Below are 23401 nucleotides of genomic sequence, written 5' to 3'. Positions count from 1 at the left end.
TACGTTCTACTCTTGTACCTCATCTTTACGTTGTTTTGTGTGTCAGTATGTCCGCTGTTATCTTGTACCTCATCTTTATATTGTTTAGTGTCAATACGTATCTCACTGTCCACTTGCCGTTATCTTTCATTTATCATTATTGGTCTGTGCACAGAGCGCCATCTATCTTGGTCGTGATGCTTCAAGTTATAAGTTCACATTATTATTACATATATACTTGTAGTTTGTTTGATGAACATCATTCAAGTTTTCCTTATGGAGATTTGTTGAAATGTCATCCCAGACTAGTTCTATATGTGATGTGCTTGTATATTTTATGCCTTTTACTTCTTTGCTGACAGTGTGTGGTGGGGTTCTGCCTCTTCCTTCTGGCCGCATGACCAGCCCCCGATTTCCCAACCAGTACCCTCTTAATGTGGACTGCACCTGGATTTTACCCAACACCTCTGCCAATACTTCTGTGCTCTTCCATGTGGAAAACTTTAGCCTGGCCCAGAACCACTCCCTGGTTATCCTCTCAGAGGGTGGTGAAGCAAGATCTAATTTCACTGTAGAACATCAGCCAACAGAAGACCTTCTGTACACCAGAGCTGGAAGTGATTCCATAACATTTTCCTCTGCCAGGCAAAATAACTTGATAGGTGAAAACCAGGTGTCGCAAGGTTTTGCTTTAGACTTCTGGATTTTGGGTGAGTGGTATGGTGGATTATGTGAATAAACAAAAGCATTTTGTCTTTTACAAAAAATAGGGAGCATGTTTACATCTTGGTTTATTTGTGTTCTTGTTATGTTTATTCTAGATGTAAACTGTTCTTGAACACTGAAAATGCACAGTATGCATTTACTTTAAGACTATTTTGAGACAACCTGCATTCCTAATACACTGTCATTTTAATTAAAATCTCTTTAGCCATGAGTTCATGGTACATTTGATGTACGGCTTATTGTGATGGTTGATGAGTGAGCAAGAATAAACAGACAAGTAATGCTAAAATTTCGGAAGAGAAGAAAGACATATATAGATGATTGGATGAGTATGGATGGGCAAAGAATGTATTTTAAGGAAAGTCACATTCCTAAAGTCAGGGGAAATAATACATTTGTGATGGGAATTAATGTGTGCATAGAGTTGATGCCGTTAGCATACTTTTAATGCTGCTGTTGTGAGCGACCATTTTCCTTTCTTATACTTACATGCTCTCTTTTATTATCTCCCCTTTTAACTCGTGCATTTTATTTGTTCTCAAAGAATGTGGAAGAAACCTGGTAGCAAAAAGTTCAGAGTTCTCTACCCCTGGTTTCCCAGACAAGAAGATCAACACCTCACTGTGTGTGTGGCGGATACAACTGCCACCTACAGAAAATGGCATCGTCAATATCGTCAACCTTACCCTTACCATTGTTGCTTCCAGTGAAGTGAAAGTGTAAGTGTGTCAGTGGGTTTTGATTGGCCACTGGATGACACAGACATGTTGATACGACCTCTGTAGCCTTTTTTAATGTTTTCATTGAATGATAGACAAAGCATGTGAAGGCTGATGGAACACTGGCTGATAGAAATGCTGTCACTGGCATTCTGACAATGTCAGTGGGTGCTGATTAGACACTAGATAATACAAGCATTGATAGGAATTCCTGGTGCAGTTTTCCACTTAGATTGTAATGTTTGCAGCTCTTCGCCTTCCCCAAAAGAGTTTATTTCTGGAATAATAATAAACATTATTTATATAGTGCTCTCAGCACTTAAGACTTGTACAGAATAGGAAGGAGACATCTATGCAGACAATAAAAGACAAACATTTAAGACACAAAGAGGAATCAGGAAACAAACAGTGAGGATGGGAAGTGTCATAAATCTGCAGAGAGAGAGACGAGCAGGCGGACTAGACCATTGACTATAGTCACACCTGTTGACAGCTATGCTCATTGGTGTAAGGAGTAATGCTTGTGGAACAAATATGTTTGTAGTGCATGTTTAAAAGACTTGATGGTGGAAGATATTTGTAGTGCACCAGGGCTTCTGCTAAGGCTAAATTCTTTGGGGTCCCAGGGACCCATTCTTCAGATTTCTAAGGGGTCCAAGGCTAACTCTAAGAGTCTAAGGGGTCCCTTTCCGAAGTTGAAAAAAACAACAACAAATCAACATACTTTGTTCAACTGCCTTTCAGGCACACAAAGCACTGTAATGTCTAGTCAGAAACGGCGAGATTTCTGTGCCACGAAGTCTGTGCGAGCATCTGTGATGAGCTTATGCTCACTGTACTTGGGGTGCTCACTTTCTTTCCGTTTCTGAGACGATGATTCTAACCACGCTGTCAACAACATCTTGGAAATAGGTTAATGGAACTCTTCCTTGTAAGGGGAAAAACCTCAGTGCAAGGGAAGTAACTCTCACCTTGTAGCAGTCGATAATAGATTACCAATATTGTATCTGTTCTTTACCCAAATTTGAAGGGGTCCCCTGGGACCCCATTGACGAAAATTGAAGGGGTCCTCCGAACTTTTAATGCGTACTGTACGCAATTTTTTGCGTAAGCAGAAGCCCTGGTGCACATTCAAAGGATCTGATGATGGTAGATGGTGGATATGGAGGGGAAGAGAATTCCACTAAAAATCATACGTGACCATATGTAGTTGTTCTTGTGACAAATATACCATAATCATCAGACGAAGAGCATAGCTGTCTTGCTGGGATGTAGTGGAAGAGACTTTCAATCAGGGTTAGAAATTAAAACAAGTACATTTTGTACAAAATGTGGGAATTGATGGGTAGCCAGTCCAGACAATGTAGGAGAGGAGTGACATGGCCCTTTTCCTAGCTCTGAGCACCAGACTTTCAGCAGAGTTCTATACTTTCTAATACAAATCAGAAAACGTTAGACATTAACAATTCAAAACTAACTCTTTAAAAAAAACCACGATTACACGAAAAGTAAACCTCAAGAGTATACGAGAAAACTTTACTGTCCCGCTTACATTACCAACCAACGTATCTGGTACAATGTACAGGAAAACTTTAACTTGCTGCTCACATTACCATTATTGCTTTATTCAAATGCTTCAACTAATAAAGGTGATAAAATTAATGTGTACCATACAAACCAAAACTTTCTTTGTCATTCTGTAATAGTCTGCTGTATCCAATGAACGAACTAAAATTTTTACGGCTGCGTCAGGTTTACCTGAATTTTATTTTAGGAAAGCCTTAAATGCAGCTGTCTTTCACATTCACTTTTCTTTGCCTTTCTCTATCCCTTAACTGTTTCCAGTCACTAACTGGGCAAAATAATAATAACAATAAACATGTGAATGGTATTAGACAAGCTGTGGATCACAAAGACAGCAGACAGAAGTGTCGTTATGTTATTTAATTAGGGTGTTGGGTAGAAAGAAGGTATTGCCTATGTGTCACTTGTTTGACACGATAGAAAAAAGGTGACTGCGGATAGTTGTACCTTTGAGATGCTGTGTTACAGGGCTCAGCTGGTGCAAGTGCTGGATGGTCCCTCTTTGCAATCCCCACCTCTCAACATCACTTTGGCCGCAGGCACAACTTCTGCTTTGTCACGAAGAAACACAGTCATGGTTGTTTTCAATAATTCTGCCATGCCGTCTTCTGCTGCAGGTCTTGCTCTCAAAGCCAGTTACACTACATTTGGTATGTGTTAATTATCCTCAGTTACTCTACATTTGGTTTGTTGATTGTCCTCAGTTATTCTACGTTTGGTATTTAACAGTCCTACTCAGGCAGTTGTTTATCTTATCTTCAACCAGTTATTTTGCTTAGTACATGAGAATGCCGTATATTTTAATGCATCTGTATATAACCATGGTCTAGCTGTCTGTTGCTCTGTATATGTGGTATGTGATCTTGTCTATAAAACTCTTCACCAGTTCATAATTAGCACTGGGCTTTTTTATGTGCATGTAGTATGTGATCTTGATTATAGAACTCTCTTCATCATTGCATAACTGGCATTGGCGTTGTATGTAATCTTGGCTGTATAACACTGCATAATAACCGATGTTGGCCTTTTCACTCTGCATTTACTGTCAAACTTGTTTCAAAGCTTAAGTGATGACAGTCATCATTGGAGTAAAATACATTATGTGGTCAGAATTTCATGTGTTTATTGTTGTCAAATAGCCATGTACTTTGTGACTGTCAGTATAAAACTGCAAGTACAATTTTCACATGTTAAGATTTCGTGTGGTAATGTAACTGGCAGGCTGTGATAAAGCTCACCAGTGTGACAATGGCTTATGTATCCATCCGGACTGGCGATGCAATGGTCATGATGACTGTGGTGATGACACTGATGAAAGGAACTGCACAGGTCCTAATGACACATCTGGAATGGGTGAGCTGCTATTGAGGGTAGTGGCTTAATTTTAATGAAATGACTTACACCAGTTAGAAAAGAGATTTGGATTGGTTGAACTCACTGTTAACATTGGTGAACAATGACAGCTAGTAACATGGTCATTATCTTTGTAGATGATAAACGCTGACTCTACTGAGACCATAATTAAGCACCACTGTGAAGAGTAGGGTGTAATTAGGACCATGCTTTTTATCTGCAAAAGCATCTTCTCATCGTTTTAAACTGTGTGAAACAGTAAACTGCAATCTGACTCACAAGTTCTAATCATTTAACCTCACAAACATTTTTAGAAACTGTAAAGCCATAGCTAAGTAGGATATCACTGGACACACCACACAATGTGTGAGCTGTACTCTTTACAGCATATTTTGGCAGTAGCACAGTCATATCTGATTCCTTCTCAACAACTGCTTTACAATCAGACTAATTCAATGTCACCATACATCAGTTGATGAACAGACAATTTTTTACAAATTTAAAATCATGTTTGTATGCTTGTGTGATGATGTTTTCTTTTTCAGTACATTCCTATTTGGTGGCAATATGTCTGATTCTGGGAATCTTGGCTGGAGTGGTTCTGGCTGTCTGTATCCCTCGTCTAATGCGCCGCTATCGCCACAATGCTTACAGAAGTTTCCGTGATGAGCCTGTTGTGACATAGATGATGACATGCGCGGGTGACAGCTGTGCCATCTGTGTAACAGACACACCAAATCAGCATTTTGAATGTTATATATGCTAGCAATGAGCAGTGCTTATCATTTTATTTCTTTCAGTAATGTCTACTTTCATGAATTTTGCATTTTGATAATTATATTTTCTTTTATCATATGCTTCGCATATTTTAAGATATTTCATTCTTATTTCTTCCTGCTATTCTTCTGTAATCAAAATAAATACTTTAATGTACTGGTAGAGTACATCTCATGCCATGAAGACTATAGCCGTACTGGTAGACTACGTCTAATTCCATGAAGACTATAGCATACTGGTAGACTACATCTCATTCCATGAAGACTATAGCATACTGGTAGACTACATCTAATTCCATGAAGACTATAGCCGAACTGGTAGACTACGTCTAATTCCATGAAGACTATAGCATACTGGTAGAGCACATCTTTCTTTGCCTTGTATTGTGATCTCACTGCACTTGACCCTGTACTCACATGTCAACAAGTATTAACAAGCAAGATATAAATAATAATGTAAAAGGGCACTGTCAAAAAGTCAGGGTTCCATTAGTACAGTCTTGAAGCAGTCCTGTTCTTGGTCGCCTTGTTAATAGCAACACAGGTACGTTATCTCCCTTTGTTTCCTCATAGATGACCTCTCTGAGCCACTTGCAGTGATATCATGATCTTGCTCACCTACTGTATGTGATGTCATGCTCTTACTCATCTACTGTGAGTAAAGGCTCAAACTCTTAAACACCTACTGTGTGTATACATATAGCCTAACCTGAACTAACGTAGCCACATGCAAGTACACTTGAACTCCTAAACACCTACTGTGAGTATACATATAGCCTAACCTAAACTAACGTAGCCACATGCAAGTACACTTGAACTCCTAAACACCTACTGTGAGTATACATCATAACCAACCATGTTTGCCTGTGAAAATGCACAAATGAGATTCTTTTTAAAGACATCAACTAGAACACTTAGTGAGACATGATTCTTGTAGCTGACATTCACAAGAGCATTGTCTGCCACCTGGCAAAATGTCATATAGAATGTCACTCTGAGACAGTAATAGCTTACATGGACCACAGTAAAAAACATTTTTATGTTGCAGACAGGGTAGTTCAGTTGGAGATGGTGGTGTGGTTGTTACTTTTGGTTTTAACATTCTACATTTCTCCTTGTGCTGTCAGTTGTAAGGGCAAATGCTGGTATTGATATGGAAAGTCAGATTTTATTTAACTTTAACTAACCAGTAGCCACATTGAACAGAAGTGTTCTTAAATATTGTATGTGCAGAGCTGACCAAAATGTTCCAATAGGTTTGAACAAGTTATCATGATCACTTGATAAAATACTGAAGCCAGTGATTCAGATTCTCACACTAACAGTTTTGTCATCATTCAATATGTTGTCATGGTAATATGATTACTTACTCGCAGCTCATAGACATTTGACATTATTCTTACCTTCTGATACCTGACATTGCTTACCTTTTGACACCCACCTGACATTGTGCTGGTGTGCATAGTCTTAACTGGCTAACACCTAACAAATATTTGTCATATGCTGAAGTGTGTAGGCTTGCACAGCTGACACGTGACAAATATTAGCCACATGCTGATGCACTTGACTGTTACTGGTAGCAGCCATCATGCAGTGGGAATAGGCAAATAGACTAGAAATGAGTGGTCCTTCTCTGCCTGTGCCATTATTCCGATTTTTCAGATGTGACATTTCGTCAAGAGATAGAGCATTAATAAAGTTGACTGGCTGATAGGCAAAAAGTTGTGCTTGTGCATGTACAGCTTTATTTTGTATGTGTTAAACATGTGAGTGACACCTGCCTTCTCCTATTGTCAGCCAGTGTGAAATGTGCATATTGTATTGGTAGATGCTGTTTTTTGACATCATTACTTTACCTATAACTGGAGATGAATTTTTAAAATACTAACCTCGTGTAGTCATTTTAATGCAGCTTCTAGGTATTTCTTTTAAAACTTTTTAAAGATACTAAGTGGGCATTTTTTCTGCTTTGTTTGAAGATCTGAATTTAATCTGTGACTGAAGATTGCACAAGATGCATTATGTGTACAGTTCTTTTTGGTCCACCGATGTAATCTATAACCATGAAATATGTAGACAAGAGGATCTATAGTCACCTTTAAAATGTATGTTTTTTGCCTTTCTTTTACATTTGAAAATAAACATTTCTTTTCACTTGGAAATACTTGATGCAGACGTAATTTTATATGACTGAAGAGTTGAGAAGAAATATGAATTTCCATATGTAATGTCTGGTGTTGAGTTCTGTGGTGTTAGTGGATTTGTCAGAACTATTGGACAACAGGGTCATCAAGTCCAAGCTCATTTGTGTTTGTTAATGTAAATAATGTGCCTCATGTGGATGAATGAGCATATTCTTAGTTAATTTGGGGTTAATTTTAAACATAACCCTATCCCATTTGAATTAACTTCGGGGAAAAATGGTTTGTAAAGAATGCTCATATCCCCCAATCACTGAAGCCAAGGTGTGACTTTCGTTCAGATGGTTTTCCTCATTCCATGGCCCAGAGCTAGATTATAGAGTTATTTAACATCATGTACACCTGTACACACATGGAGGGTCTGCTTACCTGCAGAAATGTGTGAGCATTTTCATGCATGCAAAGGTTAAAAATTTTAATAAATGCTTATGTAGATCAACCTTTGGATAGAGAGTGGCAGGTCATATGGTTTCTGGATGTGAGCTGCACGAATAATAAAACATCAGTAAGCAACTGATAACAGTTAAAAATGAACATATAAATACATGAAAATAGATGCAGTAAGTGTTATATTAACGATGGTTTTCATTGCCTTTGGAATAAAGTATTTCTTCACATTGCATAGCCTTGAATGCTTCTTGCTGTGAAGAGAGGTCCTAGCGCATGTGACAATAAATTGCTCACTGGCAAACATTTTTGTAAGTTGACACCTGTGACAGTGAACTGCTGACTGGCAAACACTTCTGTTCAGAACACTGAGTTGGCATTCATCATTTGATAAATGCTCATTCATTTTTCTACCTCATCTATCGGAAGGCTGTTTGCACAAGGTTCTATTGTTATTGATGACACCGACAAAGGTTAAGTGCTTAAACCTGGGATGATTTTGCATTGATGTGTGTTTGTGTCGGTGGTGGGTGGTAGATGAGATACTTGAGGGAGGGGGAAGAAAGAAAAGAGTAGGGGAAGGTTTAGGGTAGGTGTGGAAGGAGGGCTGTTGTTCTGAGATGCTGCAGGGGCTGGTTGCTGTTGTTAGGGTAGTTGTGGGAGGGTTGCTGTATAATGCCACAGGTGTTGGTAACTGTTGTTGGTGCCATCTTCTAGTTTTTAATCGTCACTCTTTGGTCCAGGCCTGCCACATCCACAGTGGTCGTGTTGGACTACACATGGTTGTCATATCGACTTATTGCTAGATGGGGACTGGTTTTTGGCTATTTTATGTTGTATATTCTCCATTGAAATCTATATAGTTATGCAAAGAGTTCATTTTAAAATAATTCCCAAACCATGTGTAAATAATTATGCTTACTGTTCAAAATATAAGCCTTCAAACATAGGTACATGTATTTGTCATGTGGTAACTTTAATGGGGAAGTAACAATCGCCCCAGTTAAGGTCTAGGGTGGCTTGTTGACAAGCTGAGGGCCCTTAGGCCAGTGTAGAAGTGTTGTAAGCGGTGGGAGCGCAGACGTATTGTAAGTAGGAGACAACCCTAAGTGGTTACAGTCAGCCAACAAAACGTCAACAAAGAAACACCTCAGGGGCTCCCACACCTGTCCGCCAGGTTGACGGGGAGTGGGGGTGAGTCACCTGTCCACCATGGCACTGCAGGCTGAGCGGAACGTCAGTAGGGTGGTCGTTCTCTTGTTGATGTTGGCTACTAGATTGGTTGGGGAGTGACCAATGGCAGCCCTCGTATGTGAATGAGAAAAAAAGGGGGGGGGGGAACAGGAGGACCAGCAGAACACTTCTTGGCACGACTAGAGTGGACGGAGCAACTGGTCAGCAGTCGAAACGACTTCAGCACCTGTAAGGCCGACTTCACTTGTACCTCGAGACTGGTCTTAAGCCAAGAGGGCGAGACTCGGGAGGAATTTAGGTCGCTTGGGTTAGAGAACCATCAGGATGGGGGATGAGTCAGTGATGAAGAACTGTCAGGACAGCCTGCTGTCACCGTGGAAATAAAAAAGCTACGTGACCAGGGCTTGTAGTACCTGTGAGAGGACTGGCACTACCCGTGAGAGGACTTGCACTACCTGTGAGAGGACTGGCACTACCCGTGAGAGGACTGGCACTACCCGTGAAAGGACTGGCACTACCTGTGAGAGGACTTGCACTACCTGTGAGAGGACTGGCACTACCCGTGAAAGGACTTGCACTACCTGTGAGAGGACTGGCACTACCTGTGAGAGGACTTGCACTACCTGTGAGAGGACTGGCACTACCCGTGAAAGGACTTGCACTACCTGTGAGAGGACTGGCACTACCCGTGAGAGGACTTGCACTACCTGTGAGAGGACTGGCACTACCCGTGAAAGGACTTGCACTACCTGTGAGAGGACTGGCACTACCTGTGAGAGGACTTGCACTACCTGTGAGAGGACTGGCACTACCCGTGAAAGGACTTGCACTACCTGTGAGAGGACTGGCACTACCCGTGAGAGGACTTGCACTACCTGTGAGAGGACTGGCACTACCCGTGAAAGGACTTGCACTACCTGTGAGAGGACTGGCACTACCCGTGAGAGGACTTGCACTACCTGTGAGAGGACTGGCACTACCCGTGAGAGGACTTGCACTACCCGTGAGAGGACTGGCACTACCCGTGAGAGGACTGGCACTACGTGAGAGGACTGCACTACCCGTGAAAGGACTTGCACTACCCGTGAGAGGACTGGCACTACCCGTGAGAGGACTGGCACTACCTGTGAGAGGACTGGCACTACCTGTGAGAGGACTGACACTACCTGTGAGAGGACTGGCACTACCCGTGAGAGGACTGGCACTACGTGTGAGAGGACTGGCACTACCTGTGAGAGGACTGGCGCTACCTGCGAGAGGACTGGCACTACCTGTGAGAGGACTGGCACTACCTGTGAGAGGACTGGCGCTACCTGCGAGAGGACTGGCACTACCTGTGAGAGGACTGGCACTACCTGTGAGAGGACTGGCACTACCTGTGAGAGGACTGGCACTACCTGCGAGAGGTATACGTCGGACGCCAAGGCCAGAAGTCGTCGTACTCAAGGAAGGAGAGCATCTGCTGGATTCTCCGCACTCTAAGGAGCTGGAGAACTTTACATGAAGGTGGTGTTCGTTCGGTGCAGTCGTCGGAGACACCACGTGTGTGTCCCTGGGACAGGCTCGACTCCGTGTCGCCGGGTGAGCAGTCGTCCTCTCTGACGAGGTTGGCAGGTCGGACAGAAAGGACGACGGACAGGCGGAACCACATACTTGTGGGCTGAAGTATTGGTCTCCATCCAACCATCACTGTGAACACACAATAACAAGAACAGCTTTAACATTAGAACTAAAGTTGGTGCGCGTGTGAGAGTGAATGGTAGAGATAGAGAGGTAACAGCACTGGAATAGTGAAAGTACGCTTAGCACTGATAGCACTGGGACTCCCAGACGAGTCTTTACATTGTATGTATTTGTATGTATTATGGTTATTAAATCTGTTTCTATACGCTACATCACACATCGAGTTTTGTGTTCGGTACAGTGTGTGATCCACGTGTGAGTATTGTAGTATGGTTCCCCTTCAACTTGATGTTGACATGAGAATTGAGGTGAACTCTCGCTCACCTGCCCAGTTCCCCGGGGCCGTAGTCATGTTTGTTATAAAACTCAGGAATCCTGCAACAGTAGTCTTACCTGTTACTAGGAAAGAGGACGAAAATTTCTGCCCTACTCTGGACAGTTTCATTGGGTACAAGCAGTATTTGTATTTTTATAGGGGTAATTTCCAGCATTGCAAATTTATTTTATAGTTACACTTTAACTGACTGCTGATAATGAATTTTTAACCATGAAATATATAATTACATAAAAATGTTATACACATTTATCAGTTTTATAACTTCTGTCTTCCTCATTTAGTTGCATGCAAAATCTATTATTTACTTACTTGCACATGTTTAAAGCTCCTCGTAGTTTGTCACCTCAATTCTTGCTTCTCTGTTTGTCACACCACGAACTATATATATATATCTGGACAGCTTGCAGACAATTTTTTTCAGCCAGCTACTAGAACGAGGCTGGTTGGTGCAAAGCTTCCGGTTTAGCCACAGTGGTTTAGCTACATATGGACGTATATAGAGATATTAGTTCATGCTCACACTGTCAGTTGTTAACAATGTGCAGGATAAAATTATGAGCAAACTCCCGAGTACGGGGTGGGGACCAAGGTCCACGGCTTGGCGTGTGTAGCCAGTATCTCTAGGATTCCCTAAATGAGTACAACCTCCATCTGAGTGTGGAAGACAGCATTCAGCAACAGCACATTATGTTCTGGTCTGTTTTCTTTTACCGAGGATGGCATCTTTTCTCTTTGAGTTCAGCTCATGCAGACGACACTACTTTTAGAAATACTTTCTTTGCGTCACTTCCTGTTTTTTGGACTAATCCAGGTGTGATTAAGAGTAAAACATTAATATAATATTACCCATACCTCTTCGTACAAAATGCCACCGGAATATTTTTGTGATGGTTTATGCTTTATTTCCAGCGATATTCGCTGAGCATCGTATCGCCCTTTAAGGTTTGTATGTTTTGTTTTCTCCTGGACAGGTATTGTTGCGGCTCTCTAGTCTCCCCCAGGAGTGGCAAGGAGTAAACTAACGTCTCACTTGACTACCCCGTATATTTATGCTGCATGATAAGCATGTGCTATTTCTGGCAGTTGCATATAGCTGTGAAATGTATCACAACATGTTATTCAGAAAACCAAGAATGAGGAAACGTTACCCAATTTTATTTGTCACAACCCCATAACAGCAGGAATAGAAGTCTGTGTGCAGATTCTTGGAGCTGCTCAAAATTAACCAAGTTAGCTTAGTTTAAAGCCGTAATATAAAAATGTAAAATGTTCTGAAAATAGTGTATATGATAAATCACCTATAACAATAAACGTTTATAATGCAGAAGTCTCGACAGCAGTGCCAGTAATCTAAGAAGTTTTCAAGGCAGACATTTGTTTAGTTTTTCATTCATTCATTTCCCACTCTCATCTGTAACACGGGCACATGTTACAACACACACACGCACATTCTAGAATCTAGAGTGTCAGTGCTAACTCCTTCACCCCCAACACTATGGCCAGCTACTGATAAATGTTCTATATGACCTTTGACCCACGCATGTGACCTGTGGAAAGGGTTTCGTGTGTCTTCATCCATTTCCTCTGTACAAGTCACAGCTGTAGCAGGAATTTCGTTCAGCCGCATCGGTGCTGTACTTGCATGGCATTATTTGTTAGTCTGGTCACACGTCCCTGGATGTAGAAGGAGCCACATCGTGTGTTGTACATGATGCAACTTGATGAAGGAAAATGGATTTTCGCGGCAGTTGTACAGGTGTAAACTGTCACAGCAACACTTTATAGGTGTAAACCGCGACAGCAGCAGTTGTGCAGGTGAAACTTCTCACTCACAGCAGCGTCAGACAGGAGTCTGATGGAGTCGGCATGGTGTTGGCAGTGTAGCAGCTAGCGACACTGGCAAGGCTCACAGAGGTGCAGCGGGTGGCGACACTCTCGCAGGAACTGTGCCTTGACCCCGCCACGCTTCTCCAGAAGGAACGTGCGGTGCTGGCTGCGCGTGACTGGCGCTGTCCTGCGTGCGTGCAATCGCCCGGAACTCGAGGTGCTGGCAATCTCCAGGTCTGCTGTCATGCGCTGTCGGCCTCTGCACTTGGACCTCCCGGAGGTCCCGGCCTCTTGTGCGATGGCATGGGATGGGGCGACGAACATTATGTTGTCTGTGGAAAGTCTGTGGGGTACTGCAGGCTGTGAAGAGTCCACGTGATGGGATAAAACCACAAGGCTTCTGCTTCCCTGGGGGCCATCTGGATTCTCAGACATGGTGCTCTGGAAATCACCAACAGAACACAGAGCACAACGATACACCACAATCGTCTCTGGATAGCATCGGCGTGAGACAACAGTCCACTCTCAGAAACAACATAGAACAGTCTGCTGTAGACAGCAATATGAGCAGATAATCTGCTGTAGACAGCAACATGAGCAGATAATCTGCTGTAGACAGCAACATGAGCAGATAATCTGCTGTAGATGATGTTCACTTAAGTACATGAGCTCGGTACAGACTGTCCCCATCAGTCACACCATCAACCTTGTGAAGTGCAGTTTTCAGCTTTATGAAAAACATGACAGGCTTGAGGGAGGTAGCTGCCCGCATTTTATGTCTATCTGCTGGATTTGTTTGTTATTTTGGTGACCATTATATGGGAAAGTGCTCTCTGTTGTCGTCACTGGGACTTCTCTCTGTCTGGTGACCATACTGATCATGTTTTTAATACATTTCTGTCTGTCTGGTGACTAACTACACTGATCATGTTCTAATACAGTTTCTGTCTGTCTGGTGACCACACTGATCCCAGCAGTCTCTCGATTATTGGATGTACACATGGCCTGAGCATCGACTGATGTTCGCCACCGACGAAACATTGATTTGACGACCTTTATATTTGAATAGTAACGGATCACATTCTCTACAGATGTACTCCACCAGAGCAAGGATGACTGTCACCTTTCCCGTCATCTTTTTTAGCTGGCGGTGTAAGGGCATCTCTAGTCACCACGACTATGGACTACTGACTGATGTGGTCTGCGTTCGCCGCGGGAGAAACAACACATCTACGACCTGTACATTGTAAGTGTACTGGAGCTCATCCAGAGGATCAACGACAAAGTCTTCCGTTAACTGCATGAGAGAGCCGCAGGATTTTCCTCTTTCTTTTGTAATTTGTGTTTGTTAAGTGCGACCATGATGATGATTGATGATTGATGATGATGATGATGATGATGATGATGATGATGATGATGATGATGATTATTATTATTATTATTATTATTATTCCCGTAGGGTTTTGTTTTTCGCAGAGAACGAGAAACTGCTCAAAAGATTGAGAGAAAAGAGTGGTGGAAACAGCATGCTGTGAGACAAAACCTCTGGAAAATGAAAAGTCTTCGTCTCAAATTCTTTTTCAAACGTTCCCTGTAACTGCAAACACATTTACCTGCAAAAACCTGCCCCCCCTGTTGGTCAGTGTGGCTGTGGGTGCACCAGCTGAGGGCCAGAGTGTGTGTAGTCCAAGCCTGGCTCTTCGGAACGTGCGACAGACTTTCCCGTTAACTTGGGACACGGCATCACAGGTGCATTGGTTTATCCGCTGCAGCCGGGTCCTGCCATCGGGCTGTGAGTCTTCCCCACAACTGCCTGTGAGTGTCTGCCTGTCGGCGCTACAACAAATGGCGTGCACGGGTTGACAAGAATATGCTTGTGTGTATGAATGAACTGCAGTTACTCCCTGTCTGCACGTGCCTGTATGAACTGTCAGAGTCACTCCCTGTCATGTATGTATGAACCACCAGTCATTCCCCGACTTGCATGCACACATACGTCACCATATTGTCTACACCAGAGGTTCTCAAAGTATTTTGGCCCTCGGACCACTTTACTTAGGTAAAAAATATGGCGGACCACCAAGGCCTAAAAATCACTCTGTACTATGAATTTCAAATTTAAATTGCCGCATTTGTTTCACTACAATTCAAAACTAAATGTCTTTTTGTGACAGTAGCATAGTAATAAGTTGACATAAAACTACGCACCTCGTTCTTTGTAATTAAAATGTTAATGCGAGGAATGCATCACTTTAAACATCACTTTGCTGACATATGACGACTGTCAGCCGCGGACCACCTGACTTATGCCCGCGGACCACTAGTGAGAACCACTTTGAGAACCACTGGTCTACACTAAAGCCTACCTGCGCCAGAACTCCAGGCTGCGGACGGCCTTGTAAAAAATAAACAGCCCAGCGACAACAAACAGAATCTCTCGCCACTGCATCAGATAATAGCCGGTAAAAGGGTCGAAGATGTAGTTGACACTTGCGTACACTCGGTACAATGGAGTCCACAAGAACATAGTCAGCAGCAAGGACCCGGCAAGCGGTAGGAGCAAGTAACCCAGCCGGATGAAGAACTTGGTTGTCAGCAACTGGGGACAGAACTTTGCTAGTCAATGTATGTAGGTGTGAGTGGACATAGATGGGAAGCAGGACAAAGGCAAGAAATGAGTAGAAGGTGAAGAAAACAATCCTAGGCATGAAAATAGTTCCAACTCGCTATCTCGCCAGTCCTACCTCTACCCACACAAAGGATTTCTCTCGGAGTTACTATTAATGATTTGTGTACATGTACTTTCTTTTACGACATCACTTCCTTTTTTTTTGCGCAACACTTGTGACGGACGAATGGCGGGTAGATAAGATCTTACATTCACAATTCTGACAGGGAGTCGATACTTCTGTTACAATGTTTGTAAATTGTAGAGTTATGGGTCACACTGACATCAACATAGTGAAACGAACTGTTGACTACCTACCTGCCCTTTCCACCACTGCATGGCCACTTGTTTGGTCCACAGGATGGACAGGAGCGTGGCGACAAACAGCATGCCGTGTACATGGTTCACATAGTACGCCAGCGTCTGGGTCAACACAAACATCGTCAACATCCGCACGTCCTGCACAGCTGCAACCACGCTCCACAGGGTGCTGGCCACCAAGATGGCGCCAATGCCCAGAGCACGACGCGCTGCCGAGGGCGGGGTGAGCATGGTGTCCTGCAGACAGCACCTGATTGTTCCTGTTGACATCTCGTGATGCGCGACCCGGGTGGATGTAGTTACCCAACTACTCTACAAACACCCCGCAGCGGTGTGAACTGTAATCCGTGCACTCATTACCTGCAGTGTGTAATGAAGCATACTCCCCTGTTTAGACGATGGACATTGCTATCAGTCACGTCCCCCCTACCCCATAATGTACGGGTAGGTGTCTGGGTGAAGGTATCAATGAACGCTGTGAGTTTTGGCGACAACCTCTTTCTTGCAGTTGCTACAAGTAAGTTCTCTCTCTCTCTGTAGCAATAATTCAAGAGCTCGTTATCAATCCACCAATGAGAGTCTCTGCAGCAGTCACCGGACCAATTGCGCTTCTAACTGTTGTCCTACTTCGCTCGGCCCACTCAGGACTGTGGCGGCACGACGCACGTAGGTCGTAGGACAGATGTCCTCTTCTCTCCGATGTGATGTGCAAACTATTTTCCCAATGCTCGCCACGTGACCAGCTGAATAGTGCTGCTGTCCACTACAGACCTCTTCGCCCACCTTGACGCTAACGGACTTGCCGGCGCGGTTGTGTCAACTGCCATGTGGAGGCGAGAACTGTCACACGTCATCCCTGTCATACGTCACACGCCGCTTACGTCGTCGTCATTTGACGTCATGCTTTCTACGACAGCAGCCAGGGAGCCTGGTAGCGCACTGGTACATCTGTAGCTATGGCGACAAGTCTTCGCCATCTTTACGGGCTATGCAACCGATAATTACTTTAAGATTTGTGAAATTTCCATTACAAGATACACCTGTTCACCCCAAAATTGGTTTCTCATACTGCTTTGAGATAAGAAACTCAAACCCTTTCTCTTGGGTGGTTAGCAACAATGCCCCTTAATAATAATATTCGTATAGTGCCTTTTTCCAGCATCAGCCAGACTCAATGCGCTTTACACCTAGACATGCAAGCACATCATATTAATTTATACAGATAATAATTAAATATTATAATATTAATTATTACTCAACACACAGTGTCAAATGTCGCGCAGTGTAGGCGCTGAACCCGGGGTTAGAAACAAGATTCCAGAGTGATAAGAAGTTAAAGACAAACAAAAGATATGTCTGACAAATCAGTAACAAAGCATTGTGTTTGTTCCGACTATCAAATGTCTGATTCTCCACCAGCAAGTCAGCCTTCAGACATCCCTTCGCCACCACTGGCATAAAACAAGGCGAAGGTCACTGTCGACATGAATGAGTTATCGTCATCAGAAGTGGTCATCGTGAAGTTTGACAGTGTGGCCTATGTCGATCAGCTATATACAGGTCACAAAGATACAACCACAGTGCATGTAGCTCGATCAGCACTCGCCAACAGGACTGAAGACTGACAAATCAGCGTTCTTTGTGAACTTTGGAGATGCTGGTCAAACGGACGCTGCTGTACTTGGTCATGACACGATTAATGTTGGTGGTGCTGGCACAGTGGGGCCAAGCACCCGATGATCTTACCCTTCATTTTTCATACAATGCCCCTGAGAACACTCCAAATGGCATGATCATTTTTAACTTCACGGCCAGATATACTGACCATCGTTACTATGTTACTATGTTACTATGACATCTGCTTCCCAGCAATACGTTACAGTCGAGCTAGTCACAGGATCCAACGGTGTGTGGAATATCAGACTAAACACCAAACTCGACAGAGAGAAACAGGATCAAATATGGCTGAATTTCGACATTCAAGGTGATGTTGTTCTTCAAGTCAGCACCACGTTGTATGTCCATGATGTCAATGACAGCCTTTTCCAAGTTTGAGAAACTTTTCTCTGCTGCTGATGTTAACGAGAGCACGCGTGTGGGAACAACTGTCTTCGCTAACATCAAAACAACAGACCCTGACGAGGGCATAGGCCACACAGTTTCAGACAACATGACTTGCATTCTTTATTTTGTTTTTTTACTGCGCAAAGAGCATTCGTATGAATGGACACCTGCGCGTTATAAATGATGATTGATGATGATGATGCTGCTGCTGCTGATGATGATGATTGATGATGATGGATGGAAATATATAGGCTTGAGAGGACAATGCGGGGGCAGCTCAATAAAAATAATATCACAACACATTCATGTGCACCAAACAGACTTTACCATTCATGTTTCATTCATTTGTACTCATGCAGCAGCATCCTAAAGATGCACGGCTCTAACAACGCAGGACCTCAGTCTGTCGGTCATGCATGCAGGTTTACAAAGTGGGCGGCACGATGGCGAGTTAGAAGAATTCTCTCCACAGAACGTGCGAGTCATCACGAAGGATTGCAGACACTTTCAGAAGGTGTCTTCCCATTCAAACAATGTTTTAATACCACTGTGGGCTTTGTGGACTTCGGACAAGATGGATACCACACGTACGATGTAAGCTCCTCTTGTCCTTCACCGATAAACTCTTGTAGAAACAGATAAACGAGGAAAGCACGCTCTCTGGATGTATAAAAGAGCCGAAGAAATTGCTGGGAGACAGAGAAAGACTTCCGGAGAAGGATGAGGCCCTGTTGAATCATCTTCACGACAGTTTGAGTGTTCACATCCCAGCAAAGTCGCCTGTTAAAGATGGTGCCTTACCGTGCCTACGTATTTAAAAGCAGGAACAATTTCCACCTCCTGTGGATGACACTTACGGGACTTGTGGAGAATTCCGACGGAAATAAAAAGACTATCTCTTTGGTCTTACATTAAGTTCTAAGAAATGGTCATCGCACCAAGCAATAAATTTTTCTCAAGCTACACCATAGATAGCTACTGGTCTGCTAAGGAGAAAATAATGTAGGGTCATCAGAGAATTGAACGAGATATTGAACCTCATAGTTAACTGCGACAACTGTTGGTATGCAGAATAAACAGAAGCGGGAATAAAACACAACCTTGAGGTGAGATAATGTAGGAAAAAGTGCCATTGACCTATACTCGTTGCTGCCTGTCAACCAAAAAGTGGATGATCCATGACACTAGCTGATGGTCAAAGAAAAACTCGTCAAGGAGTCTTCTAGCTAGGATATGAGACTGATGTCCCTTCGCCTAACTGCCTGGAGGGTGACTCCTCTCCCTCACTATAGACTGTGATAGGCAAAGGTCACAAATATACAGTGATGCTACAACTGTTTTTGAGACTAACATCCATTCTTATTATGTTTGTGTGGGTTTTTTTTTTAGTAAAGTGCTTTGAGCCCGCCTTTAATGGTAGGAAAAATGGCTATACAAATAAACATATTATTATGTATGTGGTTGAATGGTGTTGAAGGCCAATGAGAAGTCAGTAAACAACAGTTATGCATAGGCTTGTGGATTCTACAGATGTTTGAGCAAAGTGTGGAGGATGAAGACGGCTACTCCTCGTTGTGCGGTGTCTGCAGCTCTGGATTCAATCATCTAAAAGAAAAATATAATATACAGATTATATTTTAATTAAACTGGATATTAACAGTTTACCCTTTTACATTTAAATAATAATAGTGTAAGCTTTTATAAAAATTCAAGCTACTCTATTTGTAATGTGTAAGTTAACACATGCTGACAGTTTCTCAGATGTACATGTTTTGCAACACAAAATTCCTTGCCCACTCCCCCACCATTTTTTTCTGATGAACATTTCTGAGTTCCCTCAGCCTGGCCAAAGACAGTCATTATCATGTGGTACCTTTATGGGGACACTGAAATCGCGCATGAGTAAAGGTCCATGGTAAAACTAACCACGCGTCCTTAGCCAGAGACCATTTTAATAATTAAGTGCACAGACTTTGTGCACAGGCTTTCAGGCAAACGTGATATACAGCCTTTAGTGGCTAGAGTAAGCCAAGCATGAACAGCTGCCTAGCGCATGTTGAGGGAAGAGGCGACCACCCAAGAATCCTAGCTGAAGAGGGTGCCACACTAACAAGTGTGTATGCTGCATGCTTCCAAAGGCCCCGCATACCCTTAGCGCTGGCTTTGATGTCCATGGCATATGGACCATCTTAAAGGTTATGCATGATGACTAGATGGAAAGAATCAGACACACTCAATTTGTGATGGTCATTTCATATATTTTTTTTTTTTTAAAATCTTTAAATAAGATTCAGCCACTTGTTCATGACAAACACATCAGTTCCTCTCAAGTACTTTTAGAATGTTGTACCTTGAGTCAGCCATCTCTGTTCACCCTTGCAGTCCTATTTTGATAAATAAAATAAACAAACGAGTACTAGCACACCAAGGGCAGGCACATATATTACATTGTCTGTATCTTAATTGATGCAGTCACACAGTCTCTCAGCATTCCACCTCACGGTCTGAACAAGGACTGTCTATAGGCATTCATGCGCACCAAACAGCTGCCACAAGTCTTACCTTGTTATATTAACTCTGTTTGTAGTAACAAATGAGTTAGTTACATTATCATTAGGATTGTGTTGAAAGTAAAACATGTAACTGTCTGATGTAAAGATGAACCATACTTATGTGTTCTGACTTACAAATTAACTTAGATGGTCTCCACAAAACCTGTCTGTAACCTGGGGACCATTCTGCTGCAAGGGTTACTTGCTTGTGAAGCATATGTTAGAAGTGTTTTGCTAAAACAATAACCACTGCAAAACACACATTTTGAGAAAAATGGGTTTGAAAAAAGTAACAGCTTCTTCCAGTTACAATTGTGCAAGAAGTCAAAACAGTCTTGTTTTGCATACTTTCAGTGTGTAGTTAATCCTTAGTTCTTGAAAATATTGCACAATTTCATTTTGTTAGCTCTTCTAAAATTTGACAGAGCATATCTTCATATACTTACAATTTTAGGAAACAAATCTGACTTCAGATCATGATTTTAAAGCAATTTTTGTATGGAAAAAAACTAAACTTTAGTAAGACATTTGGATACTCTTCCCCCCACCTGTCGCCTTAAAAATGATTAAATGATTGAAAGAGTAAAAGGTCTTTTGTTTCCTTTATTAGGTCTTTGCTTACATCACAAATTCACTTCATTCGTCAAGGGGATTTTCTATGCAAGAAAGATACCAGTAAAGTCAAGAAGTCCCACCTGAAAACAACATGAGCTATGTTATGAGGAACCAGGAACTAATGGCCAGTGGTAACAAAAATGTAATAGCTAGGAAGGTAGCAGTGGATGAATAAATGTAGCTTTCTCACAGTCTACAGAAAACCCTAACAAGCGTTTTTGATCCGATGAATAAAAGTGGCTACTCAAATACTGCCTCCTGTTTTATCAGGACTTGCTATCAGTGTTGGCCTGCCACAGTGTTCATATTGGGGCTGATGGTGAACTCTGGTGTCCGGCTAACGGAAGACATTCATATTCACACACACACAAATATGTAATCCTTATAATTTTAAAGAGCCATTTGTTCAATAATAAATTATTTGGCAAAAGCCAAAGTTTTCACAGCTGACATGAACATGTATACACTACAGCATAAACACTTCATCAGAAATTCTGAAATAAAGAATATCTCAACTTTAAAAAAATCCCAAGACATTCATTTTAATCTGGTCAGTCCCATACATTTATGTACTGAAAACATAAAATGTCTTATCTTAATCCTGTCCTCCCCACCACCTTTTTTTGTGGCTCTAGAATAGACATAAACAAATATTTTTGTCTGGTGAGAATTTTGATTGCAGTCATTCATTATCCCATGCAAAACTTGTTGATGTTAATCTAGACAAGTATGCATCCCAGAAATCACAAATTCTCTTTTCTTATGGTCATACACAATCAGGTCCTGATGTCAGTGCACTCTGCACGCTCGCACCATGACAATTTGCAGCAACACAAACAAAGGTCCCACCACTTCTGATGAGGATATGTCTTTCTGTCCACTGAGGCGTTGGCACAGTAATAATTTAAACAAAAATAGTAGAATAAGATACAAAGCCGATGTCAGGAAACGTACACTAGCAGTCTTCAGGTCCATCTCCATGTACTGGCGTATCAGCACAATGATGCAGAAATATGCATTTAGCCCATCACAGGTGAAAAGGGGAACAAAGATTATCCACCAGGAAACTGTCAGCACTCCTTCATACTTCAGTACTGCAAGGATGGAAAACATCAGTACTGACATAACCTGAAGCCATAGTTCAAAGGCTGTCATATGCAGCCATCGAACTAACTCTTTGAGTGTGAAGAACATTTTCCTGAGTCTGTAGTTTACAGCCTTTCTCTCTTTTGTTTCTCATCTGCAGAAAACCGTTCTTCATCCATTTGAAGTTCAGCTGCCAGCAACTTCTCTGCAACATGTACAAGTACAAAAAAGAAGTGCTAGATATTTCAATTACAGTATTCATACTACTGTTAAAATGATGATGTAAATCGTGAAAAGGCCATATTTTAATGTCCCAAATAAAAGTGCCTCAGTCTCTTACATTACCAAGGTGAGGAAGTCATACTGACTACTGGACATTTTTAAAGACACAGAAAATAATAACAATAACGATAAATGCAACTTTGTAAAGCGTGTACTCACATTCCTAAGGAGCATGCTCTTAGCACCTAAGAACAAAAACGAAACATGGACCACATACGAGGGACAGGAAAACAAAGAATAAACAACAGTAATAAGAAAAAATCAAATCAAATACAGAAAACACAAAGAGAACCAAATAAGAAGAATAAGAGCTGAGAGTGACATGATATTACAAAAGGAAGGGTGTGACAAAGGACTAGCATTATGGGAAAGGTTGCTAGGAGTAATATTTACGGAGAAGGTGGGTTTTCAGTGCACATTTAAATAAGGTGACCAGACGTCCCGCATTTGGCGGGACAGTCCCGCTTTTGACCTCGTGTCCCGCCTGAATATCGGGCGGGACGCCCAATGTCCCGCTTTCTGGCTTTCTGGCAAGTCCATCAAATGTCCCGGTTGTCTTTAAAAATCACTTTTTTCGGCGTTTTTTGACGGTGACGACACCATCATCGGCACGTGTCCCGCTTTCGCCCCCGAAACGTCTGGTCACCTTACATTTAAAGGAGTCAATAGTGGGTAGGTGGCGAATATGGAAAGGGAGAGACTTGCATTATTTCGCTGTACAATAACTAAAAATCCTGTGGCCATATGTAGTTGTTCTGATGATAGGAAGAGTAAGAAGACGATCATCAGACGAGGAGCGGAGTTGTCCAGCTAGGACAATAATATTTGACCAAGTTCTGTAGACTGAATATTATTTTGAAAATATGATAAATTAGATTTTCCGTTAACATTCAACACTATACTATGATATCAAACGCCGAAAAAAGATGATATCCAAGGAAAATTGTATGCACACTTAAATCGTAACAAATAGTTAACACTAAAGTATTTAGTAAAGATGTTTCTTAGCGATGTAAAATCAAAAATTGCCCCGCATGTTTGAGACAG

General features: G+C 42.2%; 3 protein-coding genes across 4 annotated transcripts in view; 1 reads left to right on the top strand and 2 right to left on the bottom strand.

Moving 5' to 3' along the window:
• The window catches only part of LOC112574652 (cubilin-like), a 50252-nt gene extending 42953 nt beyond the window's left edge, over positions 1-7299 (top strand). Inside the window, exons 16-20 of the mRNA XM_025255848.1 lie at positions 342-689; positions 1250-1424; positions 3477-3658; positions 4230-4361; positions 4907-7299. Coding sequence (XP_025111633.1) covers positions 342-689; positions 1250-1424; positions 3477-3658; positions 4230-4361; positions 4907-5046 — 977 coding nt within the window. The 3' untranslated portion in view covers positions 5047-7299. The remainder of the gene's footprint in view (positions 1-341; positions 690-1249; positions 1425-3476; positions 3659-4229; positions 4362-4906) is intronic.
• LOC112574653 lies at positions 7094-11126 on the bottom strand. The gene is made up of 3 exons (XM_025255849.1): positions 10927-11126; positions 10317-10608; positions 7094-8470 (listed from the first exon to the last, which is right to left on the bottom strand). Exons 1-3 carry the CDS (start codon positions 11045-11047, stop codon positions 8446-8448), a joined length of 438 nt encoding a protein of 145 aa, XP_025111634.1. The 5' UTR covers positions 11048-11126; the 3' UTR covers positions 7094-8445.
• Positions 11127-12073: 947 nt separating this feature from the next.
• LOC112576112 lies at positions 12074-16628 on the bottom strand. 2 transcript variants are annotated; one of them, XM_025258363.1, is made up of 4 exons: positions 15753-16628; positions 15133-15365; positions 14582-14602; positions 12074-13220 (listed from the first exon to the last, which is right to left on the bottom strand). In XM_025258363.1, exons 1-4 carry the CDS (start codon positions 16023-16025, stop codon positions 12827-12829), a joined length of 921 nt encoding a protein of 306 aa, XP_025114148.1. In that variant the 5' UTR covers positions 16026-16628; the 3' UTR covers positions 12074-12826. The 2 variants fall into 2 exon arrangements, with proteins under 2 accessions (XP_025114148.1, XP_025114147.1); XM_025258362.1 differs by having other exon boundaries at positions 12074-13207; positions 14380-14602; positions 15753-16624.
• Positions 16629-23401: the final 6773 nt, after the last annotated feature.

The sequence above is a fragment of the Pomacea canaliculata genome, linkage group LG11 (genome assembly GCF_003073045.1).
Source record: "Pomacea canaliculata isolate SZHN2017 linkage group LG11, ASM307304v1, whole genome shotgun sequence".
Taxonomy (NCBI): Eukaryota; Metazoa; Mollusca; class Gastropoda; order Architaenioglossa; family Ampullariidae; genus Pomacea; species Pomacea canaliculata.
Note: the sequence above shows the minus strand (reverse complement) of the source record. Positions and strands in the feature narration are given on the sequence as shown.

Excerpts from the sequence above, each read along its gene's own strand:
- LOC112576112 (XM_025258362.1), bottom strand. The coding sequence starts at position 16,025 with ATGTCAACAGGAACAATCAGGTGCTGTCTGCAGGACACCATGCTCACC. Across the intron at positions 15,366-15,752 it reads TGCAGTGGTGGAAAGGGCAG|TTGCTGACAACCAAGTTCTT; the intron begins GTAGGTAGTCAA and ends TTCTGTCCCCAG. Across the intron at positions 13,208-14,379 it reads GGGGGGGCAGGTTTTTGCAG|AGCACCATGTCTGAGAATCC; the intron begins GTAAATGTGTTT and ends GGTGATTTCCAG.
- LOC112574653 (XM_025255849.1), bottom strand. The coding sequence starts at position 11,047 with ATGAAACTGTCCAGAGTAGGGCAGAAATTTTCGTCCTCTTTCCTAGTA. Across the intron at positions 10,609-10,926 it reads GGCCCCGGGGAACTGGGCAG|TGATGGTTGGATGGAGACCA; the intron begins GTGAGCGAGAGT and ends GTGTGTTCACAG. Across the intron at positions 8,471-10,316 it reads CCGACGTATACCTCTCGCAG|GCCTGGACCAAAGAGTGACG; the intron begins GTAGTGCCAGTC and ends TGGATGTGGCAG.